Raw genomic sequence first — 16,760 nt, forward strand, 5'->3', positions numbered from 1 at the left:
TGCGTGAGATAAAAATCTCACTTTATTTTTTCCAGATGGTTCACAAAATTTCCCAACATCATTTATAAAATTGGTCAGTCTTTCCTCGCTAGTTTGAAATGCCACTTTAGTCACATTCTAAAGAGATGTGTTTTTTTTTAAATCCAAGTTTAAAAACTAAATGAAACTAATGACAGTAGACAACAAAGACAAGAAATGCAGACAGATAACAGACATCAAGATAAGGTTCTACACAAACTGTTTAATGTGTATAATAAAATACAAAGGTCATTCATAGCAGAATAGTATAAATATAAATAATTCAGAGAAAATATTCTCACAAAATATTCTAGAAAGAAGGATTTAGAGGAGGGACGTGTGTAAAATATAAAGTTGCAACAGTTGATTATTCGAACATTGTTTAAAGTTCCTCCCATCATAGGGAAAGTTATTTGAAGCCTCAAGGCTATAAATGTTCTCCAGCTGCCTTGTATCAGATATTAGCAAGAGTGGATAAGAATGTCCAGTAAGTAAAAAGAAGTTAGAAAAAACAACAACAACAAAAGGAACAGTCTCTTATAATTCAAGATTTTTTTTTTATGTGCATCTTTAAGGCCCTGCAGTATATTTCAACATTCCACTTTCGTAGAGCTGAAGTAGAGTGAAGGTGGACAGAGGCTTGGCCTTTTGCCTCTCTATCTCTCTTTTAACAGGAGAATGGATTCCGAATCATTGAAATTAAATGCCAAAGAGAATAGAAAGAAGTCAATGTTGAACTCTGAAACTTGGGAGGAAACCCTAAACCATGTGAACAGACAATGCATGCCTTTCCGGGGCTTTGGAAACTTTCCAATAAATAAAAAATTCACAATTAGTATTACAATAGTGAATCCTGGTACTTCTTGGCTCTTTCTGATCTTACAAGGCCTGAAATGCTGCCGCATGTGAATGGAAGCACTGCAGAGCCAACTGATAGATCTGTGCAAGATTTTTCATTTTGGAAGATTAGAGGGGATGTTATTGGCCGATACGAATTTTTATTTTTTTATGTTAGTTCCAGTTTATGTTATCTGTAAATAAAAATTAACAGAATGATGAAAGACAAAGACAGCTAGACATCTTGCACTATGAAGTCACGTCCTTTGAGACCTATCTTACTAAGGTGAAAAGTAAACCCACGAGATGGTTATAAGGTTTGTTTGCACGCAGCGTCGTTGAAACACATACACTGTTTTCTCACAAGGAGAATATGTTTTTATGGAGGACGTTTGATCGGGCTTCAATCAAGCCATTCAGGAACAACTACCACAACAATAACCACAGCACCACAAACAAGCCACTCTCTTAGGTGGCCGGGGATTAGCGTGTCACGTGTCTTGTGCAAGGCTGTAGAGAGGGATGGCTTACAACACATTGTACAGATGGTCTAAATCGTTATCTGATTAGAAATAAAATGGAAGCAAGTCCCAGGCTGTCAATCAATATATGGGCGGTAACTACTGATCTAGCCACTTTACATAGCAAAGGCTGGGATGTTTTCAAACACTCCAACGTTTAGCAATCTACAATAAAAGTATACAATTAAATGAATACAATTCTAACTCTTGCCATCAGGGGTCCTAGGGATAAAACCTGGATTTAGGTTTTGTTTTTAAATAAACGAAATGAATATAGGTTTTTTTCTGCTATAAAAACAGTCGAAAAGAGTGAGCGTACTGGCAGTTAGGTTAACAAATGCTGCCCTTAGCAGATTTTCCTGGAAAACCTTGTACAGCGTGTGTCTATTTTTGCCACTATTCATTGCGGAGTCGGTCCTCTGTGCTCTCTGCCATCCTGGCACTCTAAGGAAAGCAAGACTCTGGACTTCCCATTTCCCAGGCCTTTGGAGGAGTGCTAATTACAAAATACTTTACTTAAACACTAGGAATTCATTCACGAAGCCCAGCCAAGTCTCATTTTTGAAAGCATTTAAAAATATCCTTGCAACAGCTCGTACTACTTTATAGTTTATCTATTTTTAGATGTTCAATGTTTGTTTTGCTGGGAGAAAAAAAATTAAAACATGAAAAGTATGCCATGAGCAACTCTGCAGTAATAAGCAGCACATACATGTTGTGGAGGAAAACATTCAACATAAAACAGTCAACATAAAAACAGATTCCGCGAGGCACTCTTATAAATAGTAGCAGTTATTATTTTGCTTCCAATTGCTAAGCATTTTAAATAACACGCCCTTAAAAGTTGTCAAGTTCTTTACTTTATATAAATATAATTTCCTGATCTTAAGGTTCACAAAATTATTATGAAAATTACAAATGTACTCCGTTAGTTTCACATGTTTAGTTTTATAATCATCACCTTGTTAAAATTAGAAACACAAGGAAGAAAAGGAAGAAACAGAAAGGCGTTATGAGGCACCAAAGCTATGAAGTGGAAAATACCAATTTCTCTGTATAAAAACAGAATTTGCCTAGGAAACTTTTTACCCAATGCTTTGAGCAGATATCATTCACACAGAATTATAGGTAAAATTGTCCTGATTGGTTGTCACACAGCCACACCCAACTTAAGGTCATACTGTGTCTTATCTTTCATGTCCCTTTGAATTCCTCAGCATACTAACAAGCAGGAATTGTGCCTTGAACCCTAAAAGAAGAGTTTTGGAACCGCTTGCCCCACATATAATTACTGCTATATAGTCAGGTAACTTTCCACACTGCATCTTAAAAGCAAAAATCATTTCAAAAGGTTCTGAATGACCTCCATCTAGAAAGTACAGATGTGTATAAAGGGTAACGTATGGCTATTTCAACACTGGGGAAGTGAAGTCGTTAATGCAAGCAAGAAAAGCGAATTTTCTGACATCCACAATGCGGTGGCATCTTCTGAGCCCTGTCACTAATCAAGGGCTGTTGGCTGTGTGTAGGGCTGGTGCCAGCCTCCACCCCCAGTACCTTCCCTGAGACCAAAGGCAGGCTTGGCTCCATAGTGGCAGCTCAGAGGAGTTCTGCCTACCACTGGCGGACTCCAGAAACTATGGTAACACTTAAAGGGACTGAAACACCTTTATTCACTGCTTCAGTGCTTCCTTGCTTCCACCCACATAATTCGACTTGGCAATGGAGAAAACGGTAAAGTAAAGAAAAATACTGACGAATACCGCAAATCATGTTTCAGGGTGGAAATTGTGACTTTGCTAGCATTACCAGTATTTCCTGCCTTACAACCGAAATGGCTTGCTGTGAATTTCGCAGTGCCCAAGCCAAAAGCAATAAAATTTCTGTAAGAGCATATGCGCCATGACAGAATACCACATCAGCCCAGAAAAATGATTTTCCTGGGAAGGTCTGTGCAGCGATGAAGAGGGCTCTCAATGCCATGGAAGCTGGGCAGAGATTTTCACTGCTTCCAGCTCACAGTGAGGTAATTTTAAAAGCACTTTTCCCTTCATTTGTTCTGCATTCACTGAATGTACATTTTTTGATGTCAGGGACATTGCAGAAAAGATCAGATGAGATAGTCTGACAATGGAGCCAAAGTTCAAAGCTTCTCTATTTTCAGGTAACAGCCGTGACAGTTTGTCTGCACTAAATCTTTTTGAGGGCATGTCACTGTAACCCTGTCCATAGCTTTTCAAACAGTTCAAGACAAACAAATCACTTAGTCGTTGAACAACTATAACATCTGATACCATCACACAGAAGTTGTAGCGATAGCCACTAATCAAAGTTCTTTCCATTCAGTCGAAAAAAAAAAAATTCCTCGGCTTTGGCTTAAGATCGCTTTTTATGTTGTTCCTTTGAAAATTATTACATGCCAAAGTTAAAAAAGAAGGGGGGGGGTAGATTCTGTCTGTAAGAGGAACCAGAAAGTCGAACGTTCTAGCTGCACGCTGCTGTCAGTAAGGAACTACGGTGTGGGGTGAGAGTGCTCAGGGGTGACAGGCAAGGCCTGTAAGGGGGTACCCAAGCCCCCATTAGAGCCACTCGCCCAATCTCCAGGTGAGATCCCACTCACAGCTGCCTCACACGGGCAGCTGTGCTCTGCTTTCAGTCTTCCTGGCCGATTTCGCAAGGAAGCACGGACATCCAGCCCCAGCACCACCAAGCGATAGAGTTGCAACACCACCACAAGAAAATTCTTTGCGGCAAAGAACACCAGCATCTGGTTTATCACTTTGAAATAGATCATCAATATGAGACGCACGACAAGGAAGGGACCATCTTGTATGAAGACGCTGATTCCAATGTTCCACAGATCGGCACTGTACTGGCAAAAAAACAGACTGGGGAACCCCTTCATTGCCACAGACAAGGGGCAGACGACATGCTGTACTGAGAACACAAGACAGAACAATTAGCACATCCCTGAAATGTATAAGGCAGAATGAAATGGGGAAGAGCCATTAACAATGGGTGCTGTGCTAGTTAACAATTGGGAGTGATTCTATAATTTAATTCTGGGGGGGGCGGGAAGGTGATACCACCCTTTACATTTAACACCACCCTTAGTCACCCCTTAACTATTTAATATCCTTAGTAATTTTATATTTAAAATCAAGAATCTGTTATAATTTCAATAAAACACCAAAGAAAGCCAGTCATCATGTTTCTATCCATGTAACAAATTTTAGATCACCTTTTACTCTGAATCCTGGGGAAAGCACAATCAATTAGTCTAGCAAGAATATAGAACAAGACAAACTGCTGGGTCTGTCCTTGGGGTCTACTGCATAAGGAGACAGCACAGCCGGGCACTCTAGGCCTCAAGCCAGATAGACTGGCTGCCTCGTTTTTTTTAGCAAGATTCTGGCCAAGTTACTTAACCTTCCTGGGCCCACTTCTTCCTTTGAAAACTGAGGTAACAATGATGTCTGTGAGGAGAGGGGCCCCTATTCACCAGTTCTTTTTGTTTCCACTAGCTCCTCTCTGATTTCTCACTTCTCTCTTTCCCTTTGGATAATGAATGACTTATCTGACTGCTGAGTTTGGGAGACAGAACAGAGTATAGATACAAGGCCCAGATCCTTCTGTATCCTCCCTTTGGGATCTACCTGTTTCCTGGTTGACTTAGTCAGGCATATGTATAAATTATGTTGTGGAAATTCAAGTGTTTATAATTCAAATTGAAACTCAATTCATGTTGAACATATTTTTATAATGGTGGGGGGACAAAAGCCCAAAATAAATGCCATTATTATTTCATTTTGTCTAATGCCTTATGGTTTTGTTTCACAGTTTACAAGAAACACTGGATATAATTACTGATTTTCCAGTTGAACAAAAGGAGGCCCAATCAACAGACGAACCTTTTTGTTTTAATTTCTAAAATGCTAATTTAATTCAAGGTCAAGGGCATAATATAATCCTTTATAATAATGAAGCCTTCCATTTGGAATTTTCAAACAAAGAATGCCTTCGTCTACTGGAGCCTGAAAATATTATGAAGCTGCTTTGATATGGGTGAACATAATGTACTGTTTGTTGGAAAATACAATAGTGATTTAGTCAGAAGTAACATTTGGTCTTTGTTTTTCAAACAGCTGCATAACATTATCACCCCCGAAAGTTTACAGAATTTCTTTCCCAAATAAAAATTTTCTTAGCAAGTCTATAAACCACAAGATAGGGGAGGGTGAGGATCAGCAGAGTGAATGACAAAAGAAAAACCAACATAAGATCAATAGTGGCCTCTCCTAAGAAGTTAGGGTCAGGAAATGGTTCTGAAGGGACCTCCTAAGACTGTTATTCAACATCTAAAGTGATGGTACCTTATATTCTGTTGGGAGACACCACCTGATCAATAAGTATAGACTGGGCACATTATGACAAAATGTGTGTGTGTGTGAGAGAGAGATTTGTGTTACTGGCAAAAATTTGTTTGTAATTATTAATTAGTAATGAGATTTGGGGTATTTTTAAAAAGCCACAGTCATTCTTTCCATCTACTCTGGTGAAAATTTTGTTTCATAAAGTGGTTGCTAAATTCTAAAATTACCTCTGAAAGTTCTGGGCCTATTAACATAAGCCAAAAAAAGATGCAGAGAAGATTAAAAATCCCTATTCTAGATTAATTCTAATCCTGATGCCAGTGGGTAGGGTGCCATAAAAAAGAAGTTAGGTTTAAGGAAAATGTAATTACTAAATCCTAGAATTTCTTCAGAGTAAAGTGGCATCCTGGAGAATTCTCAAGTCAGAATTCCAGGGATCCTTCCTAGAAGTTAAGGGATAACTCCAGATCAATGCTGTCCAATTGAAACTTCTGTGATGGTAAAAATGTTCTGCCTAATCCACTGCCTACCACAGCAGCCACATGTGGCAGTGGAGCACTTGAAATGAGGCTAGTGTGACTGAGGAACCAAACTTTGGATTTTGTTTAATTTTAATTAATTTTCATTTAAATTTCAATAGCCACATGTAGCTAGCAGGTACCATATTGGACAATGCAACTCTAGGTTAGTATGATATGCTTAGAAAACAGTTTCTTCTTGCAAAGTCTCAGGAGTTTATGTATTTATGAAAATAAGGCCAATGGAATTCCAAGGACTACTTCTAAGAAGAATTTTAATTTTCCACGAGACCCCAGAACTGCTCTTACTCCCTTGTGATGTTCTGACAAAGGGACAAAAATGAGCTCCTAAAATATCAAGAAGGAATATTTATATTCCAGCAAATGCGCTAAGCATTTTACAAACCATACCTTATTTAGTCATCACAAGAACCTTCAATCCTAGCTACTATGATTATCAGCCCCATTTCATCGGTGAGAAACTGAGGCACAGATGTCTTAACGAACTTGAGGGAGATTTTCCAACTCATACATGATAGAACCACTTTTGAAGAGAATGTAAACCTGTGCTCTGGTAACGTTCAGTTATCTCCCGCTCACCACGTAACAGGGTGGATCCACTAGTGTATTTCCTGAGTTTCAGTTGACTTTTCTTCTAAACTGAACTGGAATTAACACTGGGATATCAAAATTATTAAAATGATAATCCTCTCAGATGCCTCCTTAGCTTTATTACGGTTTTTAATCAAGAGTTAATCGTTTTCTGTTTCTTTGAGCAAACATCAAGACATTCACCTGCCAGGTCAAGTGGAAACTGCAGCATGCTCCAGGTCCATATAACAAGGATGGCATAGACTAGGGCAGGGCTATTCCTAAAATGCAGACATAATTTTAAATTAGTAATAAAAATATGATCATTTTTTAAGAAATAATTTATCTTTTTTTATATTTGAGTATGCACTAATAAACCTCTTGAGACTTGTCAAAACATCTTGGTGATATAAGAAACCCATGAAACTCCATGCATGATTATAATGGAATAATGAGGAAGTAAAAAAAAAAAAAATAAAACACACAAAGCAAAACTGACACTTAAAATCCAACTCCCACATGTGCCAACATCTGTGTAAATTATGGCAAAGCCTCTTTGTCCCATATTGTTGTCTTTAGTTTTACAAAATCATGGAAACATTATTGGAGATAAATGCTAAGAATAATGTTAGACATTGACTCACAAATTCAGAGGGCTGATTTCAAGAATTCTCAAGAAAAAGTGAGAACTTTTTTGGTAAGATCATGAGACTCTAACTTAAAAATATATCTCAAAAGGACTGGATGATGCTCAACAATGAAACGCTCAGCATATAAAAGAAAAGTGTCTTCAGGTCAGAAAAAAGCGGAAAGATAAATCCAATAATCAAAAATTTACACTAGAATATGTAAGTCAAGGAATATGAGAGTTTCTTTCACTATTGTATCCCCAGGGCCTAGAACAGTGACTGGAAAATAATAGACTCTCAACAAATATTTGTGGAAGGAATTGTTGAATGTACAGAAGAAGGATCCATACTTGGCAAATATACAAATGTCATCGACCTAAAAGAATGGTCTTGAATACTGAAGTCAGAAAGAATAGATGTTATAAAAATACAAAGGATACTATAGAAATGTCAAAGTCGATTTTTTTTAGTGAAAATACAAAGGAAGTTATCAATTTGAGATTAGTGGTATTATAGCAGATTTGATTGCCAACTTCTCTGTCAGGAGGGATTTTAATGTTGGAGAGGAATAGAAAGGCATCAGGGAAGAGTAGTTGAAACCAAAAGAAATGAGGTGATTGTAAAAGATATCTTTAAATGCCTCAAGTATTGAGGCCCTGAAAAATTAGATCTCAAAAACTATGAGCCATCATTATCTTGGCAGTTAATGGCAGAGACAAGGGTGGAGACAAAAAAAATAATAAAGTCTTAATTTTCAAAATGAAGCAGAAGTGTATCTTAAAATACAAAAGGCACATTTACTATTAATCCCTAGTTAGGTTATATAAGTGATTATTTAGAAGATTTCTGAAAGCCCTTATGGAAGACAGTAATTACTAGGAATTAGCACAGCTTCCTTGAGAACAATTGCACTCAGTAAATACTAAGATCATTCTCTCTCTTTCTCTCTTCAATAGAGTTAGGATTACCAAAGAAGTAATGATAAATAAATTAATATCAGACATTTGGGTTTAAATAAGGCTTGTAAAAAAAAGCCTCCCACAGTGTTCTTATTAACAAGATTAAGAAATGTTCTGGGTGTGAGCACAATTAGGTGGATTTCTAACTCTGTAAATGACTCCCCAAAGGGAGCTCTCTGAGGGTTGCTGCAGGCTCTGTCTTTGATTCTGTTCTACTTCACATTTCACCAATGACTTGGTTGCACATTGATGGAAGGCTTCTCATATACACATAAAACATGGAGGTTGGATGGGAAACCATTTCCCCAGAAGACACAATCAGGATCCTAAAAGATCTTGTCAAGTTGTAACTGGAGGACCTAGAATAGGATAGAAGAGATACCATTTCACAGCAGCCACCATAAAGAAAGCTCAAGGATTTTCCCTTACTATTATCTAATTATAAGTCCACAGTGTGACATTATTGATGATTTTCCAAGATCAAATGCAATCATAGGTCTCTTCATAAGGAGTTTAAAGTCTAGAATTTTAAGTGGAGATACCTAGGGAATGGAGTCTATAACTTTTCCATCTTTGCAATGTCAATGTCTATATATAAGAGACCTCCAATAAGTTCCTGAAGTTTTAAATAATTTTGCCCACAGTTTCTGAAGCTCATACTATTTCAGGAAGCTTTCTAAGGGTTTCTAAGGGTCACACTCATATCAATTCTACAAAATAGTTACACTTATCCCTATTAGACCAGTGAGGAAACTGAGGCACAGAATTGTAGAAACTTGTCCAAAGTAATGTGGTTATAAGTGTTGGAAGCAGAAATCAAAACTAGACAGCTGGTTTCAGCATCCACCCTTTTAACCATTGTGCTAAACTTATTTACATAAAGGAAACAGAAAGTTTTAGCCTGCTATATTCTATAATGTTCAGAATATATCTGAAATATTAGGTATTGTGCTTCATGGTTTAGGAGGAAAGTTTATAAAGTTTTTGGTCCAAAGGAGAGAGACTAGGATGGTGAGAGATCTTAGAGCCATGTTCTATGTGGGATAGTTCAAGAAACTAAAAACAAGACAAGAGTCCCTAAAAACTTTATTTCATATACTTAAAGGCTATCATGTGGAAAAGGAATTAAACATTTCTTGTGACTTCAGAGGGCCAATTCAGATTCAAAGGATTTTAGTGGCACCTATAAGAATCCAAATTTTATCACAATAGAGAAAAGTACTTTCTAATAATATCAAGTCAAAATGGAATGAGATGGCCTGGGGTTAGTATATTCTCTATTAGTGAAGATTTTCAAAGAAAGTCTGGACAAAAACTTGTTGAGAAAAAATTCTGGAGAGGATTTTGCAACAGATGTAAAATAGATTGTTCAATAGATGACGACTTTTGAAGTTTCTTCTAATCCCGAACTTCAATAATTCTACCAAAAACTCATGTGCAATTTGTCTGCCAGACAGCAGAAAGCAATGGTGAAGCATGAGGTCTGGTGTTGGGTTGCTGGAGTTCAAACACCAGCTCCAGCCCTCACTAGAGAGATAGGATGTGGGCCTCCAATCCCAGAATATTTACTGACTACATGAACATGAACAAGTAATTTCACATCTATATGCTTTAGTTTACCTGTCTTCAATATGAAGATAACAATAATAATAACTACTGGATTTTACAGCATAATTTCATTAAGTATGTTGTTAAAATATGTTAAACATGTAAAGCTCTTAGAACAGCACTTGAAACAGACTAATTATGCAGGTATTATTTTTTTATTTTTTATTATCTTATAACCTTGAGACTTTCTCAACTTCTCTCGCCTGGCTCAGTTCAGCTTATAAATGGTGATAATGATAGTATCCCCTCATAGTCTATTGTAAAGACTAACTTATCACAATTAAAACCCTTAAAACAGTACTTGGATCACAGCAAGAGATAAATAAACATTATCTAGTAGTAGTAGCAGTAGTAGTAGTAATACTAGCAGTAGTAGTAGCAGTAGCAGCAGTAGTAGCAGTAGCCGTAGTAGCAGTAGTACTAGCAGTAATAGTAGCCGTAGTAGTAGTAGTAGTAGCAGTAGTAGTAGCAGTAGCAGCAGTAGTAGTAATAGTAGTACTAGCAGTAGTAGTAGCAGTAGTATCAACAGCAGTAACAGCAATGGTAGCAGTACTATTTTTATTATGTTGAACATATTTCTTAAACTCTGTGTTTTCATTCTATCATTTCACAAACTAGGGATAAATAATAAATAAATCCTCGCCCTATGTAAGCCAAATTCTAACCTTACAATAATAAACATATATCTTGCATATACAAGTATCTGAGTATACACAAAATAAGGGGAAATGTGAGTGTTGAGAAACATATTAGTAAATTTATCAAAAATAACTTTGGAAAAAATGGCCAGAAAAATTTTGAAGCAGATAAATTTGTATTAAGTCAGATAGTAAAAGTTACTCAGAAAGGTTAAAAGGAAAGTAAATAAATCATTGAGCTTAAATGGCAATCACTCAAAATTTGTAAAGGAATTTTGGAGTGAATTTATCCAACATCATCTCCATTGTCTAACTGTCTCCCCTAATTGTCTCACCTCATTTTCTCATGTGTAATGTCTTCATAAATGTCAACTGAGAAGCTTGTAAGCAGACACTGAACTCTATTCATGAAGAGACAAAAGATCTTGACAAATATAATTATAGATGTGAGTATCACTTCTCCACCTGGAAAGTTAGGGGGATAAAAGACTGGAATTTGGTAGATCAGTGCACCAAATCTACTGGATGAAAAGTAAAAACAGAGTCATACATTGCTAATTTGCTTAACGATTTCTTTTTGGAAGTGTAAATGTTCCTGTAGATAAGAGATCAATGGATAGAATTCACCTAGTTTTTAGAAAAGCATCCAACAAACCTCTTCAGAAAAGGAAAAAAAAAATGAAGGAGAGAGAGAAAAATAAGGTGAGAAAATTAAGTATTATCCTAGCCCAGAAAAAATATTTTACCAAGCAAAAGGAGCTAAATGGACAGAAAACACAGTGTAAAAATAGGAAAATTCTCCTTTGTGTGGTCAAATATAGTGAAATAACTGTAATGTTATGAGAATAGAGTTTTTCTCTTTAAAAATGATCTGTGTCCAAAAAAAGACTGTACATTAAAGATTACTTCTAAATGTGTGAATAACCAGTTAACTCTTCCTGGCAATGATATTGAAATTCAGAATTGTTAAAAATGTTGGAGGATGGCTATAGCAGAATGAAAAGGTCAGCAAAACCTCTCTACAACAAACATACATACTAGACAAATTGTCAAAAACAACCACTTCAGATCTCTGGAAATCAACCAAAGGCAAACAACAAATTGAGTAGCATTTATTTATGAAAAACTGGTGGAGCTTCGGTTAAGAATAGTGGGAGTTTGAGGTATTCTTGTCCATGGATTTTCACACCCCTCCAGCTTGGCTATATCAATGAAAAATTGCACTAGACAGAGTTAAACAGGCGAGGAAGACTTTATTCAACTCTGTTGAAATAAGAGAGAAATATTGAGTTCACCCCTACTGAAACAAAAGGCAAGAGAGATTTTAAGCACTGACGCGAGTTAGTGCAAAAGTACTAGAGAACATTAGAAGGGGAGATTAGTCAACATGATTAGACTATTTGTGTTTGCTAATTGGCTACTAACAAAACCGATTTCTAACTTCTAACCAAGTTAGGCTTCTAACGCCCCAAAGAGACCAAGAGATAGGGGTGCTATCTTTTTTGATGATCACATTTCAAAGGGACATCTTCTACATCCATTACAAAGATATTCCTGGATAGTAAAACACGAAAGAGGCTAGGAGAAGACTTAATCTCAAAGGAGCAGAGAAAGAATTGATAATTGCAAGTTTTCTAAAGTAAATGCTATAAGGAAAGGAAGGCCAGAAGTATATACTCAACAACAGACCTTTTTAAAGTTTAGTCAAAAGGAGGGGAATGTCAATGGTGTCTTGGTCAGTCAGAATAGTAGTTTTACCAGAGAGGTCTTGACAATGAAAACCAGAGGTCCCTCATGGTCACAGTGTGCTGACTTGGCTTGGAGTGATTTGTGAAATGTTATGCTTAGAGGTGTGGTCAGTAAGAGTAATGAACTTAGTTGGAAATGAATGAGAAAACCTACAGCCTTGCTACTCTGAGGTTGCAATCTCAGTTGGGGTGACTGGCAGACTAACTTGAATTTTAATGGAGAAATTTTGAAAATAAGAGCCTTAGAAGGGCTAGATAAGGTCTCTGTGTATGCCAGACATGTGCCAGGAAGATCCAAGAAAACCCAGGGGAATTAAAAGCTGAATATATATGAAAACTTTCTGAATTTAAATGTGCTATCCAACACACATACATATCCATTGGCAGAGGATGGAGGTCATAATGGCTTGAAGTGTTTGATCACAGATCCTGTCCAAATCATTGGCTGATTAGAGTAGGTATAACCTTAATAAGCCATGCTAAAGACAGATAAATAGAAGAAGGAGTTAAAAAAGAAAAAAGAGCAGAGACATCAGTGGCTACAATCCAATGGAAGAGAGAGTCCTTAGATTAAGTTCAGGCAATTTATTCAGACAACAAAAAATAAGAAGCCTGAGTTAAAAGGGAAGAGTCGGGATAAGATTTGGTACAAAATATAATTTAAAATGTCCAGTTACCACCAAAAATGTAAAACATGCAAAGAAACAGTAATGTGTAACCTATACTTAGGAAAAAAAAATCGTAGAAATTGAAGTCTAGAAGGGTGCCTGGGTGGCTCAGTCTGTTAAGCATGCAGCTCTTGATTTGTCTCAGGTCATGATCTCACTGTTTATGGGATTGAGCCCCATGTCAGGCTCTGTGCTAATAACACAGAGCCTGCTTGGGATTCTCTCTCCCTCCTCCCCACCCCCACTCTTTCACCCTGAAAATAAGTAAATGAACATCAACAAAAAAAAAAAAAGAAATTAGAGTCTAGGTGTTGGAATTAGCAGACAAAGGCATCAAAGTAACTATTATAAATATGTTCAAAGAATAAAATAAAACTATGTTCCATGAATTAAAGAAAGTGTGATGACAGTGATTCAACAGATAAATAAAGGAGTATAAGCTGTAAAAAGAATTAAATAGAAATTCTATAGTTCAAGCTAGGGGGCCCAAAATGAAAAATTCACTAGATAAACTATATAATTTGACTGTACATATAGATTTAAGATGATGAAAGAAAGAACCAGTGATGTGGAAGATAAATCAATGAAAACTATCCAATTTGAAAAAAAGAGAGTCAAACAGATGGGAAAAAATAACAGTCTCAGAAACCTATGGACCACACTTAAACATACTTATTTGTGATAGGAGTCTCAGAAGGAGGAAGAGAGAATGAAACAAAACATGTTTGAAAAGATGATGGCTGAAAGTTCCTAAATTTGAGGAAAAAAAATTAATTTACAGATCCAAAATAAAAAATGTTGTAGTAATAAAGACAAAGAGAACCATACCTACATACATCACAGTAAAATGAATGAAAGTCAAAGAGAAAGAGAAAATCTTGAAAACAGCAAGTTGTACTGGGTAACAACAAAGCAATGGTTAACATCTCATCAGAAATAATGAAGAAACAGTGGAATGGTATATTTAAAATGCTGACGGGCACCTGGGTGACTCTTTGGGTTAAGTGTCCAACTTCAGCTCAGGTCATGATCTCGCAGTTTATGAGTTCGAGTCGTGCATTGGGCCCTCTGCCGTTAGTGCAGAGCCTGCTTCAGAACCTCTGTCTTCCTCTCTCTCTTCCCCTCCCCACTCATTCTCTCTCTCACTCCCAAAAATAAACATTAAAAATTTTAAATAAATACATAAATAAATAAAATGCTGAAGTAAAAATTGACAACCATGAATTCTCTATACAACAAAACTATTTTTGAAACATGAAGGCAAAATAAACACATTTCTGGACAAAGATTGGGAGAATTTGTTGGTAGCAGATTTGCCTTAGAAGAAACAATAAAGGAAGTCTTTCAGGTTGAAAGGAAATGATACCAGAGAGTAACTCACATCCACAAGAAGGAATAAAGAGCATCTTCAAATTGTAGGCAAATATAAGAGAACACATAAATGTGTGGTTATCTTTTCTTCTAATTTCTTTAAAAAAATTAAAGTCTATAAAATAATAATTATAAAACTGTATTATTTGGTTTATAACATACAAAGATGTAATATATATGACAATAATAGTAAAAAAATAGGGGGAATAAATGGAGCTGTTGACTTGTAATAGAATGTGAAGATTTAAAACATATTGTAATCTCTAAAGTAACCAGTAATAATACAAAAAATCAATTAAAATTGTTTATTAAAAATTTTTAACTAGTAAATGAGTAACACAGGAATAAACACAGGAATAAAAAAGACCTAGGAAAGAAAAAACAAATAGTAAAATGGCAGACAAAAATCAACTGAATCAATCATTACATTGCATATGAATGGAATAAACACACTGTAATAAGTTGAATGATGTCTACCCAAATTTCATGTATACAAACTTCAGAATGTAATCTTATTTGGAAATAGTCTTTGCAGATGTAATCAAGTCAAGAGGAGGTCATATTAAATTAATGTGAGTCTTAACCCAATGACTGGTGTCCATGTAAGGAGGGGAATATGTGGAAACACTGGCAGAAACACTGGGGAGAATGCCATGTGAAGACAGAGGCAGAGATTGGAGTGATTATGTCTACAAGCCAAGGGACACCAAGAATTGCCAGCAACCACCAGAATCCAGGAAAGAGGCACCAAACAGATTCTCCCTCAGAGCCTCCAGTAGAAACCAACCTTGTCATCACTTTGATTTGGACTTTCAGCCTTGAGGACTATAAGAAAATAAATTCTGTTGTTTTAAGACTTTCAGTTAGTGGTATTTTGTTATGGCAGCCCTGGGAAACTAACATATACTCCAATTAAAAGACAAAGAATGGGACGCCTAGGTGGCTCAGTCGGTTAGGTGTCTGATTTCGGCTCAGATCATGATCTCGTGGTTCATTGGTTGAGCCCTATGTGGGGCTCTGTGCTGACAGCTTTGGAGTCTGCTTCTGATTCTGTGTCTTCCTCTCTCTCTGACCCTCCCCAGCTTGTGCTCTCTCACTCTCTCACTCTCAAAAATAAATAAACTTTAGGGGCGCCTGGGTGGCGCAGTCGGTTAAGCGTCCGACTTCAGCCAGGTCACGATCTCGCGGTCCGTGAGTTCGAGCCCTGCGTCGGGCTCTGGACTGATGGCTCAGAGCCTGGAGCCTGTTTCTGATTCTGTGTCTCCCTCTCTCTCTGCCCCTCCCCCATTCATGCTCTGTCTCTCTCTGTCCCAAAAATAAATAAACGTTGAAAAAAAAAATTTTTTTAAATAAATAAACTTTAAAAAAAAGACAAAGATTGACTGGGGCAAAAGATGCAAATCCAACTATATTTAGTCTATAAGGGACACCGTGTAGATGTAAAGATACAAAGAATTTGAAAGTACAAGGATGGGAAAAGACATCCCATATCATAAGAGATGATATGAAAAAGTATTGAAAAAGGAAATAGACAACTCAGTAATTAGAGCTGAGGATTTCAATGTCCCATTCTCAATAATTTATAGAACAACTAGACAGAAAATCAGTAAGGATATAGAAGAATTAAATAACCTAATAACCAACTTGACACAACTGACATTTACAGAAAACTCGAGCAAACAACCTGTAAATACACATTCTTTTCAAGTACATATAGCACGTTCTCCAGGATAAGCTATATGCTAGGCCATAAAATAAGCCTCAATCAATTTAAAGGATCAAAATAATTTAAAGACTACAACAGAATTAATAGAAAAAAACAGAAGGAAATTTGGGCAATCTCCATATGGAAATTAAATAGCTTACATTCTAAATAATCCATAGGTCAAATGGTAAATTGCAGGAGATATTGGAAAATATTTTGAACCATATTAAATAAAAAGATAAGATATCAAAGTTTATGGGATACACATAAAGCAGTGGTTAGAGGGAATTCTGTAGCTTTGAATGTCATGTTAGAAAAGCAAAAAGATCTCAAATCAATAATATAAGCTTCCATCTTAAGAAACTAGAAAAAAAAGCAAATTAAATCCAAAGCAAGCAGAAGGAAGGGAAAATTAAACATCACAGCACAAATCAATGAAATGGAGAACAAAATAATAGAGAAAAATCAATGAAGCCAAAAGTTCGTTATTTTAGAACATGAACAAAATTGATAAATATGACTAAGTAAAAACAGAGAAGACACAAATGACTGATTCAGAATGTAAAAGGGGGCATA

General features: G+C 36.4%; 1 protein-coding gene across 1 annotated transcript in view; it reads right to left on the reverse strand.

The window, feature by feature from the left end:
- Positions 1 to 227: 227 nt before the first annotated feature.
- The window catches only part of TMEM26 (transmembrane protein 26), a 48,118-nt gene continuing 31,585 nt past the window's right edge, over positions 228 to 16,760 (reverse strand). The window contains exons 5-6 of the mRNA XM_047072820.1: positions 7,063 to 7,139; positions 228 to 4,313 (exon numbers count right to left, since the gene is read on the reverse strand). Of these exons, the coding sequence (XP_046928776.1) occupies positions 3,889 to 4,313; positions 7,063 to 7,139 (502 nt within the window). The 3' untranslated portion in view covers positions 228 to 3,888. The remainder of the gene's footprint in view (positions 4,314 to 7,062; positions 7,140 to 16,760) is intronic.

Source organism: Lynx rufus, unplaced genomic scaffold (assembly GCF_022079265.1).
Source record: "Lynx rufus isolate CCGP_SWC_20201006 ecotype Redwood Valley unplaced genomic scaffold, mLynRuf1.p SCAF_11, whole genome shotgun sequence".
Taxonomy (NCBI): domain Eukaryota; kingdom Metazoa; phylum Chordata; class Mammalia; order Carnivora; family Felidae; genus Lynx; species Lynx rufus.